Below are 26,092 nucleotides of genomic sequence, written 5' to 3' on the forward strand. Positions count from 1 at the left end.
TCGTGCAAGAGTAGGCCTTCCTTGCTCCGGCTGCCGGCACTGGCTTCCCTCCAGCAACTAGGACCCGAGCTTCCCTCGCAGCCCCAGCTTCGTCTGGAAGGCCATCTGGAAGGACATCCAGTCTAATTAGCATAAGATGCTCTTATTATTATAGATTGATCTGGATGAGGGCAAAACTCTCAAATGAAGGTATATTTGCAAAAGGACGCTCCATACCTGGCCCCCATTGGTAACCGAGAAAATCCGGGTAGTGCCACCACACTGCTTCACATACCACAGGAACCACAGGGCAGACACCTCGTGAGGCTCAGAGGTCACATTGATGTTCACAAAGAGAGAAGCAAACCGCCTAGCTGTCCTGGTCACAGAACAAGAGCAGATATCAGAGGTTAATACAGATATACTTCACAGGATATCATGGTTTTAAAACACAACTTAGTATGGTTACAAGACATTTCTACGACTATTAAAAAACACTCATGAATTCCATATATGAATGAATGCATATTTTAACTCTTTGGAAAAATAAACTTTCCCCTTATTTTTAGGAATTATGGGTCACTCTAAATATGCTAACCCCAGTGGAGTCTAAAGGATCAATATGCTTCTCAAGGATAATTAAAGATACCTGTTCTCACATATTTGAATAACCATCCTCTACTCTCCACCTCCACAGCCCCCACCTTGGTCTAGGCCACCAATGACTATCAACTGGGTTACAATGGTGGCTGCTCATGGTTATCCCTTAATGGTTCTCTTATATTCCCTCTTTATGCCTCTCTAAATTATAGCCAATGAATTTTTTTAGAGAGAGAGTGAGGGGATGGAAGAGGGAGAGAGGAACTTTGATGAGAGAGTGGACCATCAATCGGCTGCTTCTCAAAACCCAGGCATGTGCCCTGGTCAGTGTGGGCATTGTCCTATGCACCAAAGGGTTGCACAGCCATTAGAAAAACTGTTTGCTATTCTCTGCACCTGGAAAATAACTTCTCCAAGTCATCTACCCTTCATAATTCCCACCACTCACGGTGGCTCATTCCTGGAATATACCATGCATCCTTTCAGGTCTGGACCCATACACAGTATATAAATACCATCCCCTTAAACCATCCATGTTTCCCCCATCATACCCCAACTACTATGGTTTATTCCTGGAAGATACCATCAACAAGTACCATCCATCTTTTATGTCTCCCCTTAATCTACTGACTAATACTTGGAAGATATCACCCCTCTACACCATTCTTCGTGCCTCCCTCATGCACTGCAGCTCATTCCTGGAAGATACCATCCCCCACAGAATCCCTCCATCTTGAATACCCCCATAAAATGTGGTTTATAGCTGGAAGGTACCATCCTTATACATAATATATCCTTCCTGTCTCCCTACACAGTCACTCCAATCTTTAAACAGAATACCACCTTTATTCTCTGACATTTCAAGTTCATTCTTACACTCTCCTAGCACTATGTAACTTTTCCCATACTGCCAGTCTCCTGCTAAAAGGTTGGGGCCTTGTTTGACAAATTCACCACCCTTCCTCAATGCTTGGTACAGTGCCATCACATAGCAGCCCCACATGATGACTGAATAATCTGTAACTCGGGTAATAACGCAGATTTTCATTGAAAAGAGTATATAGTTTATATTTTTGTTAAATATACTAGTGTCCTTCTAGTTTCACATTTTTATATCTACATGGAATTACTTTAATATCTTTCCAAATTGCTTCTGTAGCGGACTGCTATATAATCTGAAAACATTAGTACTTGTTTTATTGCAAATCACAGAACCTTTTTATTTAAAAAAGTTCTACTTCATTCACCTACTTATGTTTTAGGTTCATTTTATGTTCAAACCTGCTCTGAAATCTCTAAGTGCCCTCAATGTTGCCACTGACTGGAGAATCATTAGGTTTCCTCTTAACTCTTTCCCAGTGACTTTTAAAGAAAAATGCTGCAGTTCAAGATGAGATAGAAAGAATCAGGATGGAATATAAAAGTAAATTTTAAATAATCAAAATTACTCTGTCCAGCAGATTTTATCAAAGAGTTCTTTCATCGTAATTCTGTCCCATTCTTCGGCATGCGGGGCATCCCATGGTGCATCAGCTGGAATCTACAGAGAAAGAAGGGCTCATATGCAGGTGTGATGGTTACTGCCCACTGCTCTGCCAAGATGTCCTAAGAAAAAAACCTCTGAAAACTGGTAAGTTTGGGATGGATACCCCTTTGGACTCTATGCCCTAATGCTGTTGCAATAATAACAACAACAATAATAGCAGCATATACATACTTGTGTTAATATGTAATACATATATAAAATTAATAAATTTTGATGATAATTATTATCTGAAGTTAAGTCCCCAATTTAAGTCCCCAATTTTTAAGTCCCCAATTTAAGCTTGAGAGAGTGATGTTACAAAGCCTGAGACTAAGACAAAAAGCTTTAGGGACGCAAATATTTCTCTCCTTTACTACTGAAGTGGCATCACATAGGGGTAAGACAACTCTAAGTAGGATACCTGGTGAACATAAATCACTAGGTTCTCAGTGGCACAGAGCGGAAAGCACACAGGCATTAGTATTAGATGGATGTAGGTTTGAATACTGGCTACCTTGCTGTGTGGTCTTGGGAAATTACATAACCCGTTGGAACTAATTTCCCTCGTTTATAAAGTGGAAATACAACCAACTTTGCAGAGCTATGGGTGTGATTTGTGACATAATCCAGAGCAATGTTCCCTGTGCTGTGGAAGGATATTAAAGAGCTGCTATTGTTGTTTTAGAAACAGGTCATGTGCTAGCTGAGCACACTGTTTACCTCCTTTCCCATGTTATCCATTGTCCGCCACAGATTGTTGTAATCCAGATATGCAATGGGGTTCCAGACTGGAGGGAAGGCACCGCGAAATGGGTAAGATTTCCCCTGTAACATAAAAACAAAAGGATAATGCGTTGAGTGAGGTCAGCATTTTAACCTATAAACCGGGGAGTTCCCTTTTTAATTAAGCAACGTACAATGGGCGCATACTCTTTCACTAGGACGTGTCAGTACGTCACGCCCAGCGGACATAATTTTATATTATTTTTTATTTATTCTTAATTAAAATAAATGAAATATATATTTTTTCATTTATTTATATATAAAGCACAAAGAAAAATACAAAATTACAAACAAATAGAAAAGAATACCAACAAAAAAATGGAAACATCGAATTAAAAAATTATAAATTTTACAAACAATTATAAAGATTACAAAAAATATATACCGTCCCTCTTAGGGCGCAACATATATTTCAAGGACGTATTCATATGTCCTACCTGTTCCCGATAGTGTTTACGTTTGACTTATTTATAGGTCCCGCTCGGTTAACAGGTTAAAAACTCAAAACCAGCGAACCTAAGAGCCATTTTCAAAGTAACAGGATCCTCAAAAATAACAGGTCTAGGTAGTTTTTAAGGCCTTATTTCTTAATTCAATTCTTTTTTTTTTCTTTAAAAATAAACATCTTGTAAATCTTTGTAAGGTAGCAATATCTACTAATTTTGCATGAGATATTGATTTTTATCAAATAAAAACATTAGATATTTGTAGAAGGCCTATTGTATGCGCTTTACAACATTAATAGCTGTGTTGGATGCTTTAGAAAGGGCTAACACAAAACTCTTGACCATCAAGGCAGGGACATAAAACATAACAGCATCTGCATTCATGTGTGCACACACACTCCAACTGAGTAAAAATATATGCAGCCAGTAAGCGAAAAAGAAATGATTTTCTCCTCCACAGTAACAAATTCAAATAACCTTGGCAGATTACATGATCTGATTTCTTATCTGAAAATACCATGTTGTTCTGCTGTAATACTTTTCAAGCCTCCAAATTCTTTATCATCATTACTAACATTTATTAAGATCTTTCTCCATGCCTGGCAGTGGCCTAAGCTCTTCATATGCATTATCTTATGTAATGCTTACCCCAATCCTGAAGAGGCAAGCACTATGAATATCCCAATTTTATATATGAGGAAATGAAATCCCTGGGACATTAGCTAGAAACTAGTAGAAAGGAAATTCTCTGTTCCCAAAGCATTTGCTAATAAACATTGTTTTCCGGCTTCCCATATGGTTGATGAAATGTTGAGATAGGCTTGTTCTAGAGACATCTTAAACTTCCCCAGTGAGAACTTTGAAATGTGACACTTATAAACCTTCCCCTCATATTTTTTATAATTCTAAAGAGTAAAAACAGAGACTAAAAAGCTCTGGGGCATATGATGGTGTTGAGGAAACAAGGTCATCTTTGGAAAATGCCGGACTATATTCTGAGAGAAACGGGCAGAGACATTTTACCCAGAACACAGAAATAGCTATGGAGAGGGAGGAGAATGAGATTAGGTAAGCTCACCAGCAGTCCTCACAACAGCTGGTTCTTGTTATAATTCTTCCCTTAATTAAAATTGGAAAATTTTACATTTTCCTCTATAAGATGAATTTATACTCAAGTTAATAGCCTCACAAAAACTTATCTTTGCTTTGTAACATTTTTTAAAAAAAATTAAATATGCTCGATCGTCTGAGAACATTAAGAAAAGTATTACAGCCATAACTGGTTTGACTCAGTGGATAGAGCATCGGCCTGTGGACTGAAGGGTCCCAGGTTCGATTCTGGTCAAGGGCATGTACGTTGATCGCAGGCACATTCCCAGTAAGGGTGTGCAGGAGGCAGCTAATCGATGTTTCTCTCTCATCGATGTTTCTAACTCTCTATCCCTCTCCCTTCCTCTCTGTAAAAAGTCAATAAAATATATTTTTAAAAAGAAAAGTATTATAAATATAATTCAACAAAACATGCCCCACATTCCTAATGGAAGTTCTTCTCAGGGCAGCGCCAAACACAGTATGGTTTCATGCAAGCTCCTAAAGCCCCCATGAGCTTAGCCTTGTTGAACAGAAATGGCAGAAATGAAGAGTTCCGTGAGAGAGAAGAGCCTAGCCTGGCAATCTTTGTTACCCTGTTTCCCTCAAAATAAGACAGTGTCTTATATTAATTTTTTCTCCCAAAGTTGCGCTAGGTCTTATTTTCAGGGGATGTCTTATCTTTCCACACGCTAGGTCTTATTTTCGGAGGATGTCTTATTTTCGGGGAAACACGGGTAGGAATGGGTGCCATGGAATATTCTAAAAAGTTAATAAAGACCCACTGTTACATTAATTTTTATCCTGCTGACAGAGGCACCAAGTTGATAAAGGGATTTTATTAATTTCACTCATCATTTCCTAGCTTCTCTGCTCTTATTCCACAGAAAACCAAAATCTACTAAACAAATGCATATATGTAGAAACTATCACATACATATCACCTCTGACTTTCTCAGAAGCCCCTGGAAGACTTAGTTCCTCTATGGCCTACTTCTACACAAGATAACTCTTGAGACTACTTTTTGCATGTTTGAATCTCCAAAGTAGTGCAGTGGGAGGGCCCTGAGATGTCTGTTCGCTGAGAACTGCCTGCTAATCAGATTTTCTCAGCCTCTTAAATGTAATGCGTAGTTTTCTCACAAAGGTATCAGTAGTTTCTCAATCCTAAACCACAGAATCTTAAATCCTAAATCTTATCAGCAGAAATGCCTTTACAACCTAAAAGAGTGAGGCAGAACTTCAGGAATACTCCCATATGTCTAGCGCTCTTTAAAAATAAAAGAAAAAAGTCTTGAACAAAGGTCAAGTTCATTTTGTGCCTGTACTGAACACGGAAACGTTCAGACCCTTCCAGAGTGGCCTCTAATCTTTAAAGGATATCTTTGATTGGACAGAGGTTGTTGATGTCCAGTAGAACACAGTGTCCTGGAAATTTTGCCCAAAATACTAAGTCCCTTTGAGAACCACAACCTCAATCCACCAATGTTCCTAAGAACAGGAGACTGCTGCCAGATGACGGCAGTTTATGGCTCCCACGTTATTTTTGATTGTTGTTCATATAAGATAAGCCAAGTTTATAGTAAGAAGGTAACATTTACTGATTGGCATGTTAGAGTTTCGTCTCTCTTTATTTTTATATTTTAAACAAAAGGAAGTGAGTGTTATTAGAGAGTATCATAGGCCACTGAGGAAAGCTGCCAACTATTTTTCTTTAATCATTTTGAAAATAAACAGATATATTCTGGATTGGTTTAGGAACATGTGTGTCCAACCCATTTGAGTTACTTGGCTCCCTTCTAGGCCCATTGTCTTGTGACAACACTATAAGGGAAATCTTTTAGTGGCTTCTCTTCTATAGTTCACAATAATGCTTTAAATAAAGAAATAATCTAAAGAGATGCATTAAATAGGATGACAGTACTGTGCTGTATTAATAATTAATGCAGGTAGCCAAGCTCTCTTCAAACATACATAGTTCTACTCCACTTGAAAAAGCCAGCATAATAGACAAGGAAGAAATCTATCCCATTGGGATGTTCTCCCCAGTCTTTACCTAGTTCCCATTCTTTGCCATACCCTGACTGACTCCCATCCGCTGACTCCCCCAGGGCCCAGTCCCCAGCCTGTTCCTTTTCCTCTGCCCAGCTGTTTCCACAGAAACTCACCCACCATCTGGGTTTGTTGTTGTTATATTTGCACAACTGTTACGGTTTGCATTTTCATGCCTCTGCTCCCTCTATGTTTATGAGTACTACCAAACTGTTATCTACAACCTCATACATACTTCAAGGGCTGGGAGCGTGTCCCTGGAAGTTTGTTCATGGCCTGGCATTTCATCTTATTCTCAGCCCTTCTTCTCAAGACTTGCACAGCTATCAGCTAACACAGTGGGCACTTGAGTTGTGCAGTCCCATCTTTGGCAAAAGATAACCATTATGCTCAGGTATAAATGATGATACATCATCAAGAATGAAAGGTTTCAAGTAAAAAGTTATGCCATCTTTCCCAAAACCCTTTATCTAATTATATAGAGAAATTACAAACAAAGCAATTGCAATGTAAATAATATGAGTTCCTCTGGAAGCTGTTAGGTAGGTAAAAATAATTGACAGAGCATTTTAACAGCTTTAAGATATCACTCACACACTATATAGGTCATCCATTTAAACTGCACAATGCAATGGTTTGGGGTATATTCAGAGTTGTGTGACCATCACATTTGATTTTACAGCATTTGTCATAGGCAGAAGTCCTTACTCATTAACAGTCGCTCTCCATTCTCCCCCACTACATTTGAAGAACTGCCATACTATTTTCCAAAGCAGCCGCACCATTTTCCATTACCACCAGCAGTGTGTGAGGGTTCTGATTTCTCCTAATCCTTATAACACTGGTTACGGTCTATCTTTTCTATTAGAGTCATCCTGGTGGGTGCAAAGCAGTATCTTCGTTTTGACTTGCATTTCCCTAATGACTGGTGATGGCCAATGCTAAATTGGGCTTGACGAGTGGAACATCAGGTTGCTGAGCCCATCCTTGTTGCCATGACACTTTGGTGTGGGCCCACTGAGAAAGTGAGACTCTGGGGAGGGAGGGTATGTATGGGAGGGGGGGCAATGTTAAAATATGTACACAGATAATAATTTAATAAATAAAAAAATAGAAAAAAAAGAAAAAAAGTGAGAGTGGAAAGCGATGGTGTGATGGCTCTATCTATACTGTGTCAACTTGTTCAGGCTGCAATGGATTTCCCAGAATTTTATTTCCTATATATTTATGGTTAGGGCAGGTCACAAGATAGATGCTTATCTGAGATTTAGAGAACAAAAGTGAAGCAGCATTCATTTTGTAGTTCACACCCATTACTGCTTATCTCATCTCATCGCACAAGGTGCCTATGGCGCCTCGCCATTTTATACATGTATTAAACTGATTTATGTACATGTCTTACTTTCCTGACTAGTCTCAATGTGCCCGAGAAGGACTATGCCTCACACATGTTTATCTCCTACAGTGTCTTGTAAATAGCAAGGTTCCAATAAATGCACCTTAAATGAAGAAATAAAACGGAGTATGGAGTCCTTGCTTTTATAGTCCATCTCATACCACGTTTAGCTCTCGCATTTATAAGTTCTACCAAATTGTTACCTACAACCTTTTGCATACTTCAAGGGCTGGGAGCACATTCCTGGATGTGTGCACGTTCCTGGATGTTATTCTCAGCCCCTCTTCTCAAGTCTCGCACAGCTATCAGCTAACACAGTGGGCACTGAGTTGTACAGTCCAATCCTATTTTTTTCTACACAAATGACTTTCTCTTTTCCCAACTCACAAAAGACCTTCTAATGAATGCCAATTTAACACTGATTTTTATATCAGTACCACACACATACCTTTTCTACAACAGCCATACTCAATATTACCAAAATTTAGTAGAATTCACTATATACAAGATGCTGAAGGGAAAAAGTAAAAGATGGAAGACCCAGTTCCCTAGGGAGCCTAAACTCTGAAAACATTTCCTATGTTAGCATTTCTGACTCTGATCTTTATGGAGAGTATATGAAAACGGGTTCCATGGTCAGAAATTTGGAAATCCTGGCTTATAGTTAACTAGCTTAAACAAAAATTTTAACTGCCAATCCTCATAGAACTCCTAATTTGCTAATGAACATCTTGGCCCTCAAAGATAGAATATGGAGCACTTCCAAAATTTATGTGACCAACAAAACCCTTCTTTGGCAAACAACTTTTGGGATTAATGTTCCTAAGAAAAATATTCCCTTAAGCATTCTTTCTTCCTATTCTGGCTGGCACTGGCTGCAGCCTGGGAGAACATGGGAAAACACAGGCTAGAAAGAGGAGCTGCTATAACCAGAAGACTCATTTTCTAAATGCTATAAATGGAAATGAATTCTCATGTACATCTCTCCTGGACAAGAGCACATCATCCCACAACAAGGAGTTGAATAAGAGGCATGCAATGAAATAATGTGTACATTTGCCTCAAACTGAAAGTGCTCTGTGCTGAGTCTCTGGCTTGGACTCCTGCCCCCTGCAACTAGAACTGGGCAGGACAGAGTAAGTACGTCAGAGCAGGTTAAGATGGTCAAGGGGTGTTAACTGAGTGCCTTCGCCTTGTGCATCCTGGTGACTGGGCAGATGCAGCCCTGACCCTCTACTGGATGGAGTTACCTCAGACATGGCTCCTGTGATCACGATGGCGAAGACAAGATGAGGATTTTCAGTGGGAGGGAGGGTGGACCAGGAGGGTGGACCAGGAGCCATAAGATTCCTAGCACAGTCTTTCCAACATTTATACCATCAGAAAAATATTTATTTTTAAATCTATATATTGGGAAAAGTCACAGATACTCATGAGTTCTTTGGTGGTTGCCCAATTATGTAGATTAGCAACTTCGCCCAAATCTGTGCTATTTTTATCAGCCGCTGCTGGTCAGCAAGTGTGAGCCAATAGTGATGTTTTCCCATCGTCTCTGAAGCCTGATGAATACGGAGTGGAAACTAGGCCATGGGGTACTTTGGCAAACACACAAAATTAAATCTCAGCCTGACGTTTACTGTGTATAATTTGAGCCTGACAAATTACATGAGAGCTACGGGAATGAGATGAAATGTACTAGGAGTACAGTAATTGTTCTGTTTGAAAAATCTAACAAAGGTGGTCTTTTAAAGGAAAAGGATTCAGTTCCACAGCTTTCAGGATCAAAGTGTTCATTACATTTAAGTATAATTTACACTAACATTTTCTGTGATCCCATCTAGAATTATTTTCTTCTGGTTGCATTAAACTCAAACACAAAGCAAAAAAAAAACAAAATGACTGCACCAGTCTGCAGTCCAACCAGCAGTGCACAAGGGTTCCTTTTTCTCCGCATCCTCGCCAGCACTTGTCATTTGTTGATTTGTTGATGACAGCTATTCTGACAGGTGTAAGAGGGCACAACACTGTTGTTTTGATTTGCATCTCTTGGATGATTAGTGACTTTCAGTATGTTTTCATATGTCTCTGGCCTTCCTTATGTCCTCTTTCAAAAAGTATCTATTTAGATCCATTGCCCATTTTTTTATTGGGTTTTTTATCTTCCTTTTGTTAAGTTGTATGAGTACCTTATAGATGTTATAGATTAAACCGGTATCGATGATAACATTAGAAAATACACTGAGTGGTTAGATTATTATGATCTCTGAATGCATAATAATCTTGCCACTCAGTGTATATACTATATAATAAAAGGCTAATATGCAAATTGTCCCTTCCACCAGGAGTTCGACCAGCAGGCAGGCCAGCCAACCGCCCATATCCCCTCCTCTTGGCCAGACCCCACCCATGCACAAATTCATGCACCGGGCCTCCTCTAATACACACACACACACACACACACACACACACACACACACACACTGAGTGGCCAGATTATTATACTTTCAATCATAATAATCTGACCACTAAGTGTATGTTCTCCCATGCAGTGGGCTTTCTTGTTGTTTTGTTGATGGTTTCTTTTGCTATACAGATGCTTTTTATTTGATGTAGTTACATTTGTTTATTTTCTCTTTAGTTTCCATTGCCCTAGGAGCTGTATCAGTGAAGATATTGCTTTTGCATATGTCTGAGATTTTGCTGCCTGTGGATTTCTCTAATTTTTTTTATGGTTTCCCATCATATATTTAAGTTCTTTATCCATTTTGAGTTTATTTTTGTGTATGATGTAAGATGGTGGTCTAGTTTCATTTTTTTTGCATGTATCTGTCCAATTTTCTCAACACCATTTATTGAAGAGACTATCTTGACTCCATTGTGCACTGCTAGTGGGAATGCAGACTGTGCAGCCACTGTGGAGAACAGTATGAAGTTTCCTCAAAAATCTAAAAATGGAACTCCCATTTGACCCAGTGATCCCATTTCTAGGAATATATCCCAAGAAACTAGAAACACCAATCAGAAAGTATATATGCACCCCTAGGTTCGTAGCAGCACAATTTACCATAGCTAAGATTTGGAAACAGCCTAAGTGCCCATCAACAGATCAGTGAATTAAAAAACTGTGGTACTTCTACACAATGGAATAGTACTCTGTGGTAAAAAAAGAAGGAAGGAAATCATCATTTGCAACAGCATGGATAGAACTGGAGAGCATTATGCTAACTAAGCGAAATAAGCCAGTCAGAGAAAGATATAAATACCACATGATCTCACTCATTTGTGGAATATAATGAACAACATAAACTGATGAACAAAAACAGATCTAGAGAAAGAGAAGCATCGATCAGGTGCTCAAACCTCAGAGGGAAGGCAGGAGAGGGTGGGGTAAGGGGAGAGATCAACCAAAGGACCTGAATGCATGCATATGAGCCTAACCAATGAACACAGACACCAGGAGAGTGAGGACATGAGTGGTGGTGGATAGGGGCAATGGGGGGACAAGGACACATATATAATACCTTAATCAATATAGAAAAAAAAGAAAAAAAATGAAATGCTTTGAAAAAGTACTGACTGTTCAAATATAAGGTATCAACATTATTATCATTATTTGTCTCTCCAGTTTTTTCTGTTTGCTAAGATTAGTTATCAACTAAATTATCTATCTGTCTGTCTTTCTCGCATATATTTCTGTAGGACCTTAAATCAAATACTTGTACTCTAACAACTTTCTCCCGTCTCTAAAGTAAGGATAACTGTCACTTACTGAAACTCTGAGGTCCACTAGATTTTCAAGTTATTTGTTCATTGAGTTTGACACAGTAGTGAAAACCTTGGAGTCCACAGCTGAGAGAGAAGGCTATATAGCAGAGTCAATCCTGTTAAGTGGCAGGACAGGACAATGATAAAAAAGATGTTCTGGTTGTATCAGAGCGAGCCCATAGGACAAGGGAACTTCCCTTCTTCTGGAAGTGCCCAGCATGGTATGGAATTCATGGGACATAATAAGTTATTTTAAGGTTTTAACAGTTAGAAGGCTATTCTGCAAAAGTTTGAAAATTCTGGACCAATGATTAAGCCTTTTGGTTGGGGTAGTGGGTGCATACTCCAATAGGGGTAGTGACTTCAGAGTAGGGAGGAAGTAGAAAGCAAGAAGTGGGGAGGAAGGAGGAGATGTTAAATTCGATCTGGCAACTACATGCCAACCTGAGAGGTCAAAACCTCCAGAAGTTGGGTTATCATGGAAACTAGAGTCATTTCTCTTGAGGAATCTGCTTATGTAATGTTTCATTCTGTTTATAAGGTTCTTTTTGCCATTAGCCAAAATGTTGAAGCCCCAGTTGAGGAGTTCATTGCAAAGGTCCACAGCCTAGTGAGAGAAATCCTTTGTCTGATTTACAAAAAGGCAGGAGGGGGATTTCTAAAGTACTGTTCAGTTTCTGTAGTAATTAACTCCCTATTAAAAATGAATGGAAGATGAAAGAGTTCTGTGGATTATGGTAGTATAACAGTGTGGATGTACTTAACATCACCGAAATATACACCTAAACATGGTTCAGATGGTAACTTTCATGTGTATTATGTGCCACAATTGTTTAAACATTAATGAAGGAAAATATTTAATAATTAAGCTGAGTTTGCTACATATTGGGCTGTCACTTCAACTGAATAGAAACTTTATTCTCTTGGAAACTAAAGCAGAGGCTCATCCCTAAAAGTTTATAGGGGAATAAAAGAAGCCTTTGAGAGAAAATGGCTAATGCTGACCTAGCTTTCTAAACAAGGCTTTAAAAGTAATTTCTGTCACTAAGCTTTCCTATGACTACGAGAAGTAGATGAAATCTTCTAAAAATGGATGTGAAAAACAAAGGAAGTTATTAAAAAAAACTATTTTTTTACCAGCTACATCAATATACCTTTATAGTGAATACATGATGAAAATATGTAAACATTTTTAGCCGAAACTGGTTTGGCTCAGTAGATAGAGCGTCGGCTTGTGGACTCAAGGGTCCCGAGTTCAATTCCGGTCAAGGGCATGTACCTTGGTTGCAGGCACATCCCCAGTTGGGGGTGTGCAGGAGGCAGCTGATCGATGTTCCTCTCTCATCGATATTTCTAACTTACTATCCCTCTCCCTTCCTCTCTGTAAAAAATCAATAGAATATGTTTTTAAAAATAATTTTTTAGTCTCTCTGCTTTTAAAAACATACTTATAACTGTAATTTAGAGAGAAAACAAATAATCCTTCTGGCATTACCTCATTTCTACAATCAAAACTAAATTTCATATCATGAGCACAGGCCCATTATTATTTGCCTAGCCTTACCTATTGTCTTTTTTCCATCTTTAACCCTAATTTATAAAAATTACTTTAAATCCTCTTTCTCTTTCCTTTTTAAAAATAAGGCAAAATATATTGGCATACAATAAAGCACTATTACCTTGAATATAATTTCACTAATGAATTTATATAAATCATTTATCACAAAGTATAACCAATAATTCCAAACCAGGTGCTAGACCTCTGGACTTAATAGTTAGCACAATAATAAAAGCCATCTGTAGTCTTCAGCCTGCTAAGTGTAGCTGCTCCCTGTAGGGGCTCCAGATGTGGGACTCACGGACTTCGCAAGAAAAGAGAGAAAGCCTCCCAGGCGAATGGAACACATAAGTCCCGCAGGCACAGCTCATGCCTCAGGAGCCCCTACTGCCAAAATGGCAGGTCCTTTTTGTTGTGTCTTAAAACAGTTTATTAGAGAACTCTTTAATAAACAAGTTGACTTTCTTTCCATTGAATAAGGGAAAAAGTGGTTTAGCCCACAGAACCCTGAGCTTGAGTGCTGGAAAGCCTCATTTTGGCTTCTAAATTCCCTGAGCCTCTGTTTTTTCATCTTTAATATCGGGGGGGGGGGGGGGGGGGGCGGGGAGGTAATGCTTATTACTTGGGAAGCTCAAATGAGATAACTCAGAAGAGATGAATTTGGGGGATGAATAAAAAGGAGACAAAGACATGATAAGTAGCATCTCTTCAAGTACCTAAACACCTTTAAATTACTTTCCTACTGAAAGGGATTGAAAGTAAAAGTATAACTTTCTTTAAAGACAAAACAAACACCTTCTGTGAACTGATATGGAAAGGTGTTAAAAGCACCTCTAATATAAATGTCCCTAGTCCTGGCCTTGTGGCTCAGTTGGGTAGAGTGTTGTCCCATACACGAAAAGGTTGTGGCTTTGATTCATGGTCAGGGCTCATACCTAGGTTGCAGGTTTGATCCTGGTGAGGGTGTGTATGGGAGGCAACCAATTGGTGTGTTCTCTCTCCCTCTCCCTCTCCCTCTCTCTTTCTATCTGTTCTCAGGTGAGGATTAAAAGAATAATAAGTAAATAGATAAATAACTAAATGTCCCTACTCCAAAAGAAACACTATTGTAAGCAAGGGATCCAACACATATGTGGCAGACATTAAAACAAACAAAAAATACATCTTCTGCTTTCAACACAGCCCACTGGCTAAACCAAAGTTCACCCTTTAGCAATAACTACAAGAAATTACTTAGCATTCCACATTCTGAAAAGGCTTTGATTACAGTCGTTGGCATAGAAACCTGGAGTAAATAGATATGGAAAGAGAATAAGTGCAAGGAAAAAAATGCTTGCTGAGCTGTTACTATTAGGAAAGCGTACGTTGTTTCAAATGAATCTTTATCACACCATTCTCTTAAAAAGTCTGTGTAGTATATATTTATAGTCTCTAATTTTACTTTGAGAGGATGTGAAAAGGAGAAAGTCAGAATAAATGAAAATGCTAATTTATCCTTCAAAGCGGCTCCTGAAAAAACTGTGTTGCTCCTTCTCTGGTAGTGTTCTTGCTCTCCCCCCCTGCCTGCATTATAATGATCTGAAGGAGCTGATGGGCAAAACATCAAGCATTTCCTCCTTTCTCCCCAAGACCTGGCAGTGCAAAATTTAATAAAAAGCTTCCACAACCCAATGAAACTCACTCGTGAAACAATCACAATAATGTGCATTTTATTTACTAATACTTAATGAATGAACCAATCCAAGTGGTATTCAAGTCCATCTGCTTCCCTTACAACATCCAAAGAAAAAGAATCATTATAGAGGACATTTTAAACCTATCTAGCTGATGCTACTTCAAATCCACATTTTAGGTTAAACATACATGATTAATTTATAATAATTTCACAAATCAGAGCTAATCTCCCAAATAAAGCCATATCCAATTCACAATATTCATAAAACCTGTTCACTGTAAATACCAGTCAAGAACCTATTATATAATAACTAGAAGCCTGGTGCACAAATTCGTGCACCACTGGGAGTTCCTTGGCCTGGCCTGAGGGATCAGGCCGAAATTGGCTCTCCAACATCCCCCGAGGGGTCCTGAATTGCAAGAGGGTGCAGGCCAGGCTGAGGGACCCCACCAGTGCATGATCAGGGCCAGGGAGAGACACGGGAGCTTGGCCAGCCAGGGAGGGACCGCAAGTGGGCCCTAGGGTATGTCTGACCCCTCTTGCTCAGTCCTATCAGTTAGACCCCAGCAGCAAGCTAACCTACCAGTCAGAGCATCTGCTCCCTGGTGGTCAGTGCACATCATAGCAAGTGGTTGAGTGGCCTTAGCATATCATTAGCATGTTATGTTTTGATTGGTTGAATGGCCACTTAGCATACTGGATGACCAGACACTTAGCATATTAGGCTTTTATTATATAGGATAAGATTCTACTAAACCAAAATTAGAATATGGACTCTCTTCACATAAGATCCATGAAGGACAAAGACAGAAATGCTAGATATAATTTTTTAACCCTCACCTGGGGATATGTTTTTGTTGACTTTTAGATGGCCAGCTCCATGTGAGCAGCAACTTAGCTCATGTGCACACCACTGTGGTTCCAGCCTAGAAGGATATCTGGTCCAGAGTAGACTGCTTCAGAAAGCTAGATAGTGAGATACCTTCAAATGGACTTGTGTTCAGCCAAAAACTATTGGAGGGCCAGTACACTTTATTAAGGACCCTCAGTCTCATTTCCTAAGCCATATACACTGAGTGGCCAGATAATTATGTTCTCTGAACACATAATAATATGGCCACTCAGTGTATATCCTATAAAAGGCTAATATGCAAATTGTCCCCTCAACCAGGAGTTCGACCAGCAGGCAGGCTGGCAACCACCCATGCCCCATCCCCCTGGCAAGGCTGGCTGGACCCCACCCATGCACAAATTCATGCACTGAGCCACACACACACACACACACACACACACACACACACTGAGTGGCCATATTATTATGCATTCAAAGATCATAATAATCTGGCCTCTCTGTGTATTGGAATCACAAAGAGCATGCAGTCAGGCAGTAGGCAGACTGCTACTAATTATATGGCCTGTCAAGTCACTTTACCTGTCTGAGCCTCTGTTTTCTCCTGTGTAAAAATGAGATAACCATGCCTGCCCCACAGGGTGGATGCAAGTGTTTAATGAGTTGATGTATTAAAAACACTTAAGTGTTCATTGTGAGGCTCCCAGAAGAAAAAAAAAAATTCTCAGCACCTGAAAGTTAGGGAGGAAGAGATTATGAGCATGAATCTGCTCAGGTTCTAGGATAGGGGTGTCGAACTCAATCAGAGAAGGGGCCAAAATCTAAAATACAGCCTAAATCGCGGGCCGAATGGTTTACTGAACAGTCATAAACTGTCACTGTGATGGAAACGCAGCGGAGTGCAGTGATGACAGCACGGTGAGGGCCACATTGCAAGGCCTGGCGGGACGGATTTGGCCCGCGGGCCTTGTGTTTGACACATGTGTTCTAGGATAACCATTAGCTTCATTTGCTTCCCAATTGGACTGGAGAGTAAATTTACATGACTACTTAACTAGTAGTTAAGTGCAAAAGATTTGGTCTCTCTCCCTATATTAAATGTACTAATACACATAAAAGTACTCAATATGTTAGCTGCTCTTATTCTTACCATTGTTATTTTTTTAAAATATATTTTATTGATTTTGTACAGAGAGGAAGGGAGAGAGATAGAGTTAGAAACATCGTTGAGAGAGAGTCATCGATCAGCTGGCTCTTGCACACCCCCTACTGGGGATATGCCCGCAACCAAGGTACATGCCCTTGACCGGAATCGAACCCGGGACCCTTCAGTCCCCAAGCCAACGCTCTATCCATTGAGCCAAACCGGTTTCGGCTCTTACCATTGTTATTACTTACCAGTCCAGAGAAAAGCCAGGCCCTGCAGAAAAGAGGAAGTGGGAAAGCAACAGGATTTTTTCCTTCTTGACTGTGGCCTATTGAGGCCAGTATTCCTAAACATTTTTTGTACTTTTTTTCATTCCTTTGTTGACCTCTGAACCCACAGTCTTTCTAAAAGCTACTGGTTTGTTTTTTTCTCTTATGTCACTGCCAAGACTCTCCCAAACATCCCAAACCATGTGGCTATCAGTTTCCCAAGATTCCCGACCTACCTGATTGGACATTGGTGTGCATACATCACGAGCATCCTTAACTCCTAGCTCCAAAAGGCCTGGGAGACACCAGACTCACCTAATTGCCTGGAGTTTAGTGGGGGGTAGCTGGGTATATTGAGAAGTGATGTGGATAATGGCATAGGAATCCTGATTTTATTTATTTATTTATTTGTTTGTTTATTTATTTATTTATTTTAATATATTTTATTGATTTTTTACAGAGAGGAGGAGAGAGGGATAGAGAGCTAGAAATGTCGACGAGAGAGAAACATCGACCAGCTGCCCCTTGCACACCCCCTACCGGGGATGTGCCCGCAACCAAAGTACATGCCCCTGACCAGAATCGAACCTGGGACCTTTCAGTTCGCAGACCAACGCTCTACCATTGAGCCAAACCAGTTTCGGGGAATCCTGATTTTAGAATGAGTAAGCAATGCTAGTTCCGGGATGTGAGCTGCAATGTCAGATTGGAAACCTGCCTTCTTAAGACACAGTTCCAGACTCCAGCTGCTCTGTTTGGCTTCACAAAGACACTAACACTGGCAACAGCTGCTGCTTCTTGAGTGGATATCAGCATTTAGAATTTAAACAATCATTTGCTTACAGTAGGAGACTGTACAACCAAGCTAGACTTTGCCAGCGTCAAGGCTAGGTACAGAGAAAATCACCAAGGTGTGCAAAGAAATGCTAGATAAGAAAAATGAAGCCCTAGCCTAGCTGGTTTGGCGCAGGGGATAGAGCGTTGGCCTGCACACCAAAGGATCATAGGTTCAATTCTGGTCAAGGGCATATGCCTAGGTTGCAGCCTAAAAGACACCCAGATCGTGCAGGAGGCAGCCAATCATGATTCTCTCTTGTCATTGATGTTTTTATGTCTCTCCCTTTCCCTTCCTCTCTGAAATCAATAAAAAGTATGTTTTTAAAAAGAAGAATGAATAACCTAGTCAGAGTCTTAAAAAGTGGCCTCTGCCAGGCCAGTGTGGCTCAATGGATTGAGTATCATCCCATACACCAAGAGGTCACTGGTTCAATTCCCAGTTAGGACACATGCCAGGGTTGCAATCTCAAACCTCCCAATAGGTAGGGGCATGCAGGAGGCAGCCGAATGACATTTCTCTCTCATCAATGTTTCTCTCTATATATATCTCCCTTCCCCTTTCTAAAAAACTATTAAAAACATATTGTTTTAAAAGTGGCCCTCAAACTATTGTACAACTTGGGGCCTTAGAATTGCATCATAGAAGCCTCAAGGGCTTCCAGGGGCCGTGTGTGTGTGTGTGTGTGTGTGTGTGTGTGTGTGTGTGTGTGTCTATCATAGGCACCCCATACTCCAGAGAGGGAGGAAAGGAAACTGAGAGCCTCCCACCCTACTCTGGTGGGACTGGGATAGGGGTAAAGACTTCAAGGACCACATTGGGTGATATGGAAGAGAGCCAGGCTGAGACAGGACCTCTTACAGTAAGTACCTCCAGGAGTTCACAGACACTTTTTTAAAGTAAAGAAAAAAGAAAAGAAAGGTAGAATGCTACTTGAAAGCCGAGAACCTATCTTTATGATTGCTTTGAGGAAAAAAGTCAAAAACCCAACCACACATTTTCCCAAACACATACTCCCCCACTGGGCCCTTGAGTAAAATGTCAGGCTTACCTTGACATGCTGAACAACACATTCGCTTACGTTCACTTTGTAGGTTCTTAAGCCCAGCTCCTTAGATAACCTTAGGATCCTGTTCTGGGTGGGTCCCACATAAGCCCCACCAACATCCACATAACCAACATGTTTGTTCTGCAAAGAGAAAAAAGTGTTCAGAAAACTTTAGTTAAAACTTGAAAAAAAAAGTTTGTCTTATAGCAATAAAGCATTTATTTTTTATAACTGAAATGTGCCTTACATCTAATAAATTGCAACTCAAAAATAGTAATCCTTTCTCTCCACTCATAAATCCTGTATGATATTTATCACCAATCAATGCCATTTGCATAGTTATTGGTGAGGCCAATTCAACAAGGACATACATAAAGAACAAAGAACACTGCAGTGCATCCTGCCAATCTAGAACCTCTGTAAAGTGTTACTGGAGGAGTCACCCAAGGGTTTATTAGGCCTAATTCTCTGATTTCCAAAGATGAAATCTTAAATCAGCCTACACCACTGGTTTCTTCAGCTGATTTTAAACACTTGCAGGCATCTAAAAATCAAGTGAATAAAAAATTGACGAACAGAATGGACTGATGAATATAATAGAATCAGGGACATAGAAAGGGAGTGGACTGACAATTCTCGGGGGGAAGGGAGTGTGAGGGGTGTGGGAAGAGATTGGACAAAAATCTTACACTTATGGATGAAGACAGTGGCGTGGGGGCAGGTAAAGGCATGGGGTGGGGTGGGGAATCAGGTAGAGGGGAGGTATGGGGGGGAGAGGAACACCTGTAACAATCTGAACAATAAAGATTTATTTAATTAATAAATAAACCTACATTTCTATGAAAAAAATAAAATTAAAACACTTGCAGGGAAGAATGAATCATAGGAAAAAGAGTACAAAAAGGTATTAGAGATTCATATGCCTAACAAAGCATTCTTTCTTAAACTGAATTTTACTTTACTCCTCTTAAATCCAGTTCTACTTTTTCCCAGCTTCTTTATTTAACACATTCCCCAATGATTTAATCAGTAAATTAAATATTGGCGAGTTATAAGTCCTTCATGTGTTTGTCATGAGTCCATATGTGTCTTACTACTTTGTTGTTTATATCAGTTCTTATTTCTGTTGCCTCTTCTCCTGGTTTGCCTAATTGTATTTTATTGCATGCCACTCATTGAATTTGAAAAACATGGAAATAATTTTAATCCTAGGAGGATGATATCTTTCCTAGAAACGACTCATGTCTGCTTCTGCCCAACTCTGAGGTTCGTTAACAATACCAAAGAACTGCAGTGCATTTTCTGTGCATGAATGGTTTGAAACTGGGCTGAAATGCACACATGGACTAATCCTTTTGCAATTTGCCCTTAGTCCTAGGACACAGTCCAGCTCAAAGCCCAAGGAATTTACCAATACCTCCCTAAACTCACACACATACTTTTCTGAACTCTGGACTTGACCTTCAGTTGCCCTAGCTTTTTAAGACTTTTGAAAGTACTACTCAACTTCCCACTTGCTCAGCAAACTCCTCCCTCCCCACCACACTGGTAGGGGGATAAGTAGGTCAGTATTTTCCTTCTGGATGTAAAAGGGTTGGGACAATTTACCTAATCTCTTATTTCCATAATATTGTCAAGTATTATTCAACCTTGATTTCCTAGAGTAACCCAACCTCATATTATCTTATTGCAGAAAATACTTTGCTACCTTTTTTTCAAGCTTTTTGTTTATGTTCACAAATGAGATTGAGATCATCCCATGATTCTCCTTTCTTCTACAGCCCTTGTTTATTTTGTACATTAGAGTATAGCTAATCTCATGAATCATACTTTCACAATCATAATTAATATACAAAATTAATTAAATGATCTCTTTGAACATTAGGTAGGACACACCTATAGAGCTATCTGGGCTTAGTGTTTTCATTGTGGGAAAATAAACTAAAAATTCAATTTATTTTGAAGCAAAAGCACTACTCATACTTTCTATATCTCCTTAACTCAGTGTTAATTTTGATAAATTATATTTTTCTTGTGGTATATGCATTTTGTGTATGCCTCAAAACTATTGATTTAAAGTTCATGACATCTTTTCATTTATTGGATGTCTCTTTTTTTCTTTAAAAATATTATGACAGTTATCTATTTTCCATAAATCTCTCCAAAGAATCAACCTTTGTTTCACTGATCATCTTTAATAGGTGTTTATTTTCTTATTGATTTAATTTTCTAACTACTTGCATGCTTAGCTTATTTATACTGATCTTTTTTCCCATTTCTATTTAGGCTATAAATTTTCCTCTAAGTATCGTTTTAGTTATATCCACAAATTTATTCTATTATTTCCCTTATTGTGCAGTTCTAAGTATTTTCAAATTTCCATTACACTTTCTCCCTAAATCCATGTTTCTAAAAGTCTGTATTTTAATTTCCATAGAAAGAGTGGTTTTTAGTTATGTTTCTGTCATAACTGTATTATGGTCAAAGAATGTGGTTTATATTATAACAATCCTTGAGGCTCACTTTATGACATATCACATGGTAAATTTTCAAAGATTTTCCCACTTGTAAACAACATACAGTCTATAAGCTTTATGCATATTCTATATATATCCATTAGAATAAGATTTAATTGTGCTCAGCCTTTTTTGTTTGCTTACTCTATTATTTAGAAATGTATGCTTAAAATCTCGTCTATAGGGCATTTATAATTTTATTTTATTTTATTTTGCTTAATCACTTCACATATTTCACCTAACCCTGCAACTTCCTCCCCCTGCAACTTTGTCCCTCTGACAGTTATAGTCTGTTCTCTATCTATAAGTCTATAGCTCTTTTTGTTTGTTAGTTTATTTTGTTCATTAGCTTCCAAATGTAAGCAAAATCATATGGCGTTTGTCTTTTTCTGACTGGCTTATTTCACTTAGCACTGGCTTTACTCTGAGTAGGAGAGCCATTGAAAGGTTTGCACCAGAAAAGTACCAAGGTCTGATTTAGATTAGGAAGGCTCATTCTAAATGCTGCAATAAGACTTGGTTATAAGACGACATTGTGAAAACAGGGAAATCAGTTAGAAGGCTATTGCAGTAATTTGCCCTAGAGATGGATTCTGGATATATTCTGGATCTATTCTGAAGGCAGAGCTAAAAGAATTTTCTGATGGAATGAATGTTGAGCATGACTCCACATTTTTTTAAAAGTTGTCATCCTCTGATATGAGGAAGGCTGCTGGAATAGAGATGTTGATGAAGAAGATCAAAATTTAATTTAGATATGTTAAATTTGAGATATCTGTTCAAGGTCTAGGAGATCTGCAAATTAATAACTTTCCTGACAGAGCAGCATGCATATTTTATTCAGCATTTTACTTACTTCAATGGGAAGAGGTAACCGGGGTTTGCATTCTGCCATAATACTAGAAATAAAGTGTTCCTTTGACCTTTCATTATGTCCCTCATATAACCCTTCTGTCCCGTTTACTATTTGTGCTTTCCTCCAAACTCTCTCTAGTCTCCACATCTTTTTTAAGCTATGAAGAAGGAAACTGGCATTAGTGCTCCCATAAATTTCTAGGCTTCCACAAACACTGCAAGAGAACTTTGAAACATGAAGCAGTAAAAGAAAATATGGAACAGGAACAGAATGTTTCTTTATAAAGTTGAAACATTCTAAAGGAGTTGCCCCAGATTCAGTCTGTAGATACTAATATTATAATACCACATTCTGCCATGTTGTACTTCAGTCTTTAGGGTTTTGACTTCAATCTCATTACTCAGTCTTTGAAGCGGACACGGACATGTAACCCTATTAGAAAACAAATGTACTATGCTTGTGGTAGCCCTATAGGCATTTCACTTCATTAACTTTATTCTGAAAAATTATACAGGTGTCACACCAGAAAAAAAATTGGGAAGCTCTGAACAAATATAATAGAAAATCTATCTTAACCCAGCTGCCAAGTGACAATATAAAATTTGACATTTCAGTACTTAAAGATCCAGAGTAATTTTTATGACACCTCCTCACCAAGTAATCCTAATTGATTATACTATTAGAGACAATTATAATAATATTCAAATCAGTATCTTATTGCATGCCATTTCCGTCCCTATTTCCTAAAACCCTTTTTTTCTCTTATTCATTTGAAATATTATAAATGTTAAATATTAGTTTCCAAGCATTTCAGAGTTACTTTCCCATAAACCTAAAGGGAGCTATAATATCATGATCAATACACAATAGTTCCTGTACAGTATTGACATATATAAATTATGCAGCATGAAAAAGCAGCCTGGGCAATAACAAGTTAGAATTCTCATTTCCTTCATGCAAATAAATTTGTTCTTAACTGAAAATCTCCAGCATGACTGATGCTCCTATTTAATAACCAAAAGGTTTGAGAGATAAGAAAAGTTGGGCTAAGGGACAACTTAATAACTAGCTCTAAAATGAAGGAAGTTTCCAGAAAATGACACTAGAATCATATCTAATAAGGTCGTACAGGCAGAATATGCAAATCTTCTTTTGAACTACAAACACTTGCCTTCAATTAGAATTTGAGTTGGAAGGGAACTCCATATAAATTATATCTCAGTGCTCAAATGAGAAAACTTGGGTAGAAGGCGCTAATAGGACTTACCAGGGGTAAATCAGTGTATCAAGCCAGTACAGGGGCCAGAACCCCAGGCTCCTAACTCCGAGACCAATAGCCTCCCAGCGGGCTACACCTGAGGAAGTACTCAGAAATTCTCCAGATACAATTAATCTGGATTTATAGTAACTTAAAGCAAACAAGCAGACAAGTATCATAGAGCAGCACTTCTGTAGTATTTCTTGGCAAAATGCAGATTCAGCTTTAGCAGGTCTGGGGCAGGGCCTGAGGTTCTGCATTTCTATCAAGCTCTCAGGTGCTTCTGAAACTGCTGGTCTACAGGACACTTTGAGTAGCAAGGCTATAGAGCACTCTTGGAGCTGAGCAAAATGGAAATGGGCCCATCATACAGCCCTGTACACCCAAATATGTAGGAAGTGAATGACTGAGGGGAGCATAGCATGGTGTGGCAAACAGCTGGTATAATATCCGGGTTTAGATGTTCTTTGTTGGCTATTCCATACCCATACATATTCCTTTTCCCATGCTGCTTTTAGTATACATCTTGAAAAAGTTACTTTCCCAGACACCCTAGCAGCCAAGGATAGCTATGTGCCCCAACTCTGGCTGATGGGACTCAGGCAAATGTCTGCTGGGGTCTTCCAGTAAAGAAAAAACTTAGTTGCAGGTAAGACGTGGGCCACCTCTTCATGCTCTTTTCTGCCTTAAAAGAGAATGTGATGCTTAGAGAGGCAGCACCCATCTGGTTACCACGAGGCAAGAAGCCGACATATAAAGAATGGCTGAGTTGAAAGACTGAAAGAGCATAGTCTTGATGACAAAGCTGAATCCCTGCCCTAGCCTGGACTACCTACCACCAGACTTCTTATGTAAATTAACTGAAGGTTTGTATTGCTTAAGCCATTCTTATTATCACTGTGTATATATCCTTTTATAAGTCAGATACATATTCTAATTAGAAGGATGCTTCTTCTCTCCTTCCAGTCATTTCACCAGTTCAGTTTTGTCCTGACAGCCAAGCCCCAGCCTTTAACACTCTGTGTGCTCTAACAAAGAGTCTCATAAATGCTTTTCTAACTGACAAACACGAGGGTCTTTTCAGTCTTCATTGTACATCAAATGCTCATGGTATTGGACTCTATCATCCATTCCTCTTTCCTCTACTGATTTGCATGGCACTGCTCTAGTCTGGTCCTCTTCCTCTGCCTCTACTGCTTTCCTCTAACCTCTGCCTCTGACCCCGCTTAAGCCTGAATGCTCCCCACACTTCCATGTTTGGCCCTATTTCCTTCCCACCCTATGTCCCCCCTCTGTGTACTTCCATCAGCTACCACCGAGTCAAACACCTGCAACCATTTCACTGAATTAGTACCAAACAGTAGTTAGTGTTCACTTTTCCAGAATGGTGCTATAAGCCCGAGTACAAACATACCTTGGAGAGATTGTGCATTTGGCTCCAGACCACAGAAATAAAACAAATATCCAATAAAAGGAGTCACATCATTTTTTTTTGATATCTCAGTGCATATAAAAGTTATGTTTATACTATACTGCGGTCTACTTAGTGTATAACAGCATTATGTCTAAAAAACAATGTAAACACCTTAATTTTTTAAAAAATATATTTCATTGATTTTTTTACAGAGAGGAAGAGAGAAGGATAAAGAGTTAGAAACATCGATGAGAATCATCGATCAGCTGACTCTTGCGCACCCCCTGCTGGGGATGTGCCCACAACCAAGGTACATGCCCTTGACCAGAATCGAACCTGGGACCTTCCAGTCTGCAGTCTGAAGCTCTATCCACTGAGCCAAACCGATTTTGGCTACACCTTAAGTTTTAAAAAAAAAATATTGCTAAAAAAATGCTAACCATCATCTGAGCCTTCAGCAAGTCATAATCCTTTTCCTGGTAGAGAGTTCTACCTTCAACTTGTAAGATATGCAATGTCTACAAAGGACCATAAATCAATGTGCAATAAAACACAGTGTGCCCATATAAAAAGCAGTGATGCAATGAAAACTGGGTTTCTTCTCAAGTCTAGCTGACCCCACCTGAGCAAAAAGTGTCTCTGGCAGCAGCACACCTCTAAGGGAACAAGGACCATGGAAAAAGTTGCGCAAAAATATGTTGTATTCGTTTGTCCTTACTGTAGCTACATTTCTTTTAAGTTGTGAATCCTTGGATAAATAAATAAGGAACCTATACTAAGTGTGTGTGTGTGCACACACATGGGCATGTGTGTTTGCTTTGAGTCCAGTCAAACCATAACCCGCCCCTAAGACACTACAAACTGTTTAAATCTTTAGTATGGAAATAAAGTTATTTGTACTAAAGTTATTTGTCCTTGTGTTCTTCATTAAAATGTAAGCTCCTGAACGTCAGAGGCTATTACTGAGTGCTTGTTGAAAAGAAGGGACACTTCGCCGAAACCGGTTTGGCTCAGTGGATAGAGCAGGTGTC

General features: G+C 39.2%; 1 protein-coding gene across 2 annotated transcripts in view; it reads right to left on the reverse strand.

The window, feature by feature from the left end:
- The window catches only part of MAOA (monoamine oxidase A), a 48,039-nt gene that overhangs the window by 15,412 nt on the left and 6,535 nt on the right, over positions 1-26,092 (reverse strand). For both annotated transcript variants that reach the window (XR_006739536.1, XM_036460506.2), the window contains exons 3-6: positions 19,021-19,158; positions 2,825-2,929; positions 2,028-2,119; positions 217-358 (exon numbers count right to left, since the gene is read on the reverse strand). Coding sequence is in view for 1 of the 2 variants with exons in the window: in XM_036460506.2 (XP_036316399.2) it covers positions 217-358; positions 2,028-2,119; positions 2,825-2,929; positions 19,021-19,158 (477 nt within the window). In the remaining variant the exon portion in view is untranslated. The remainder of the gene's footprint in view (positions 1-216; positions 359-2,027; positions 2,120-2,824; positions 2,930-19,020; positions 19,159-26,092) is intronic.

Source organism: Pipistrellus kuhlii, unplaced genomic scaffold (genome assembly GCF_014108245.1).
Source record: "Pipistrellus kuhlii isolate mPipKuh1 unplaced genomic scaffold, mPipKuh1.p scaffold_m20_p_32, whole genome shotgun sequence".
Classification (NCBI taxonomy): Eukaryota; Metazoa; Chordata; class Mammalia; order Chiroptera; family Vespertilionidae; genus Pipistrellus; species Pipistrellus kuhlii.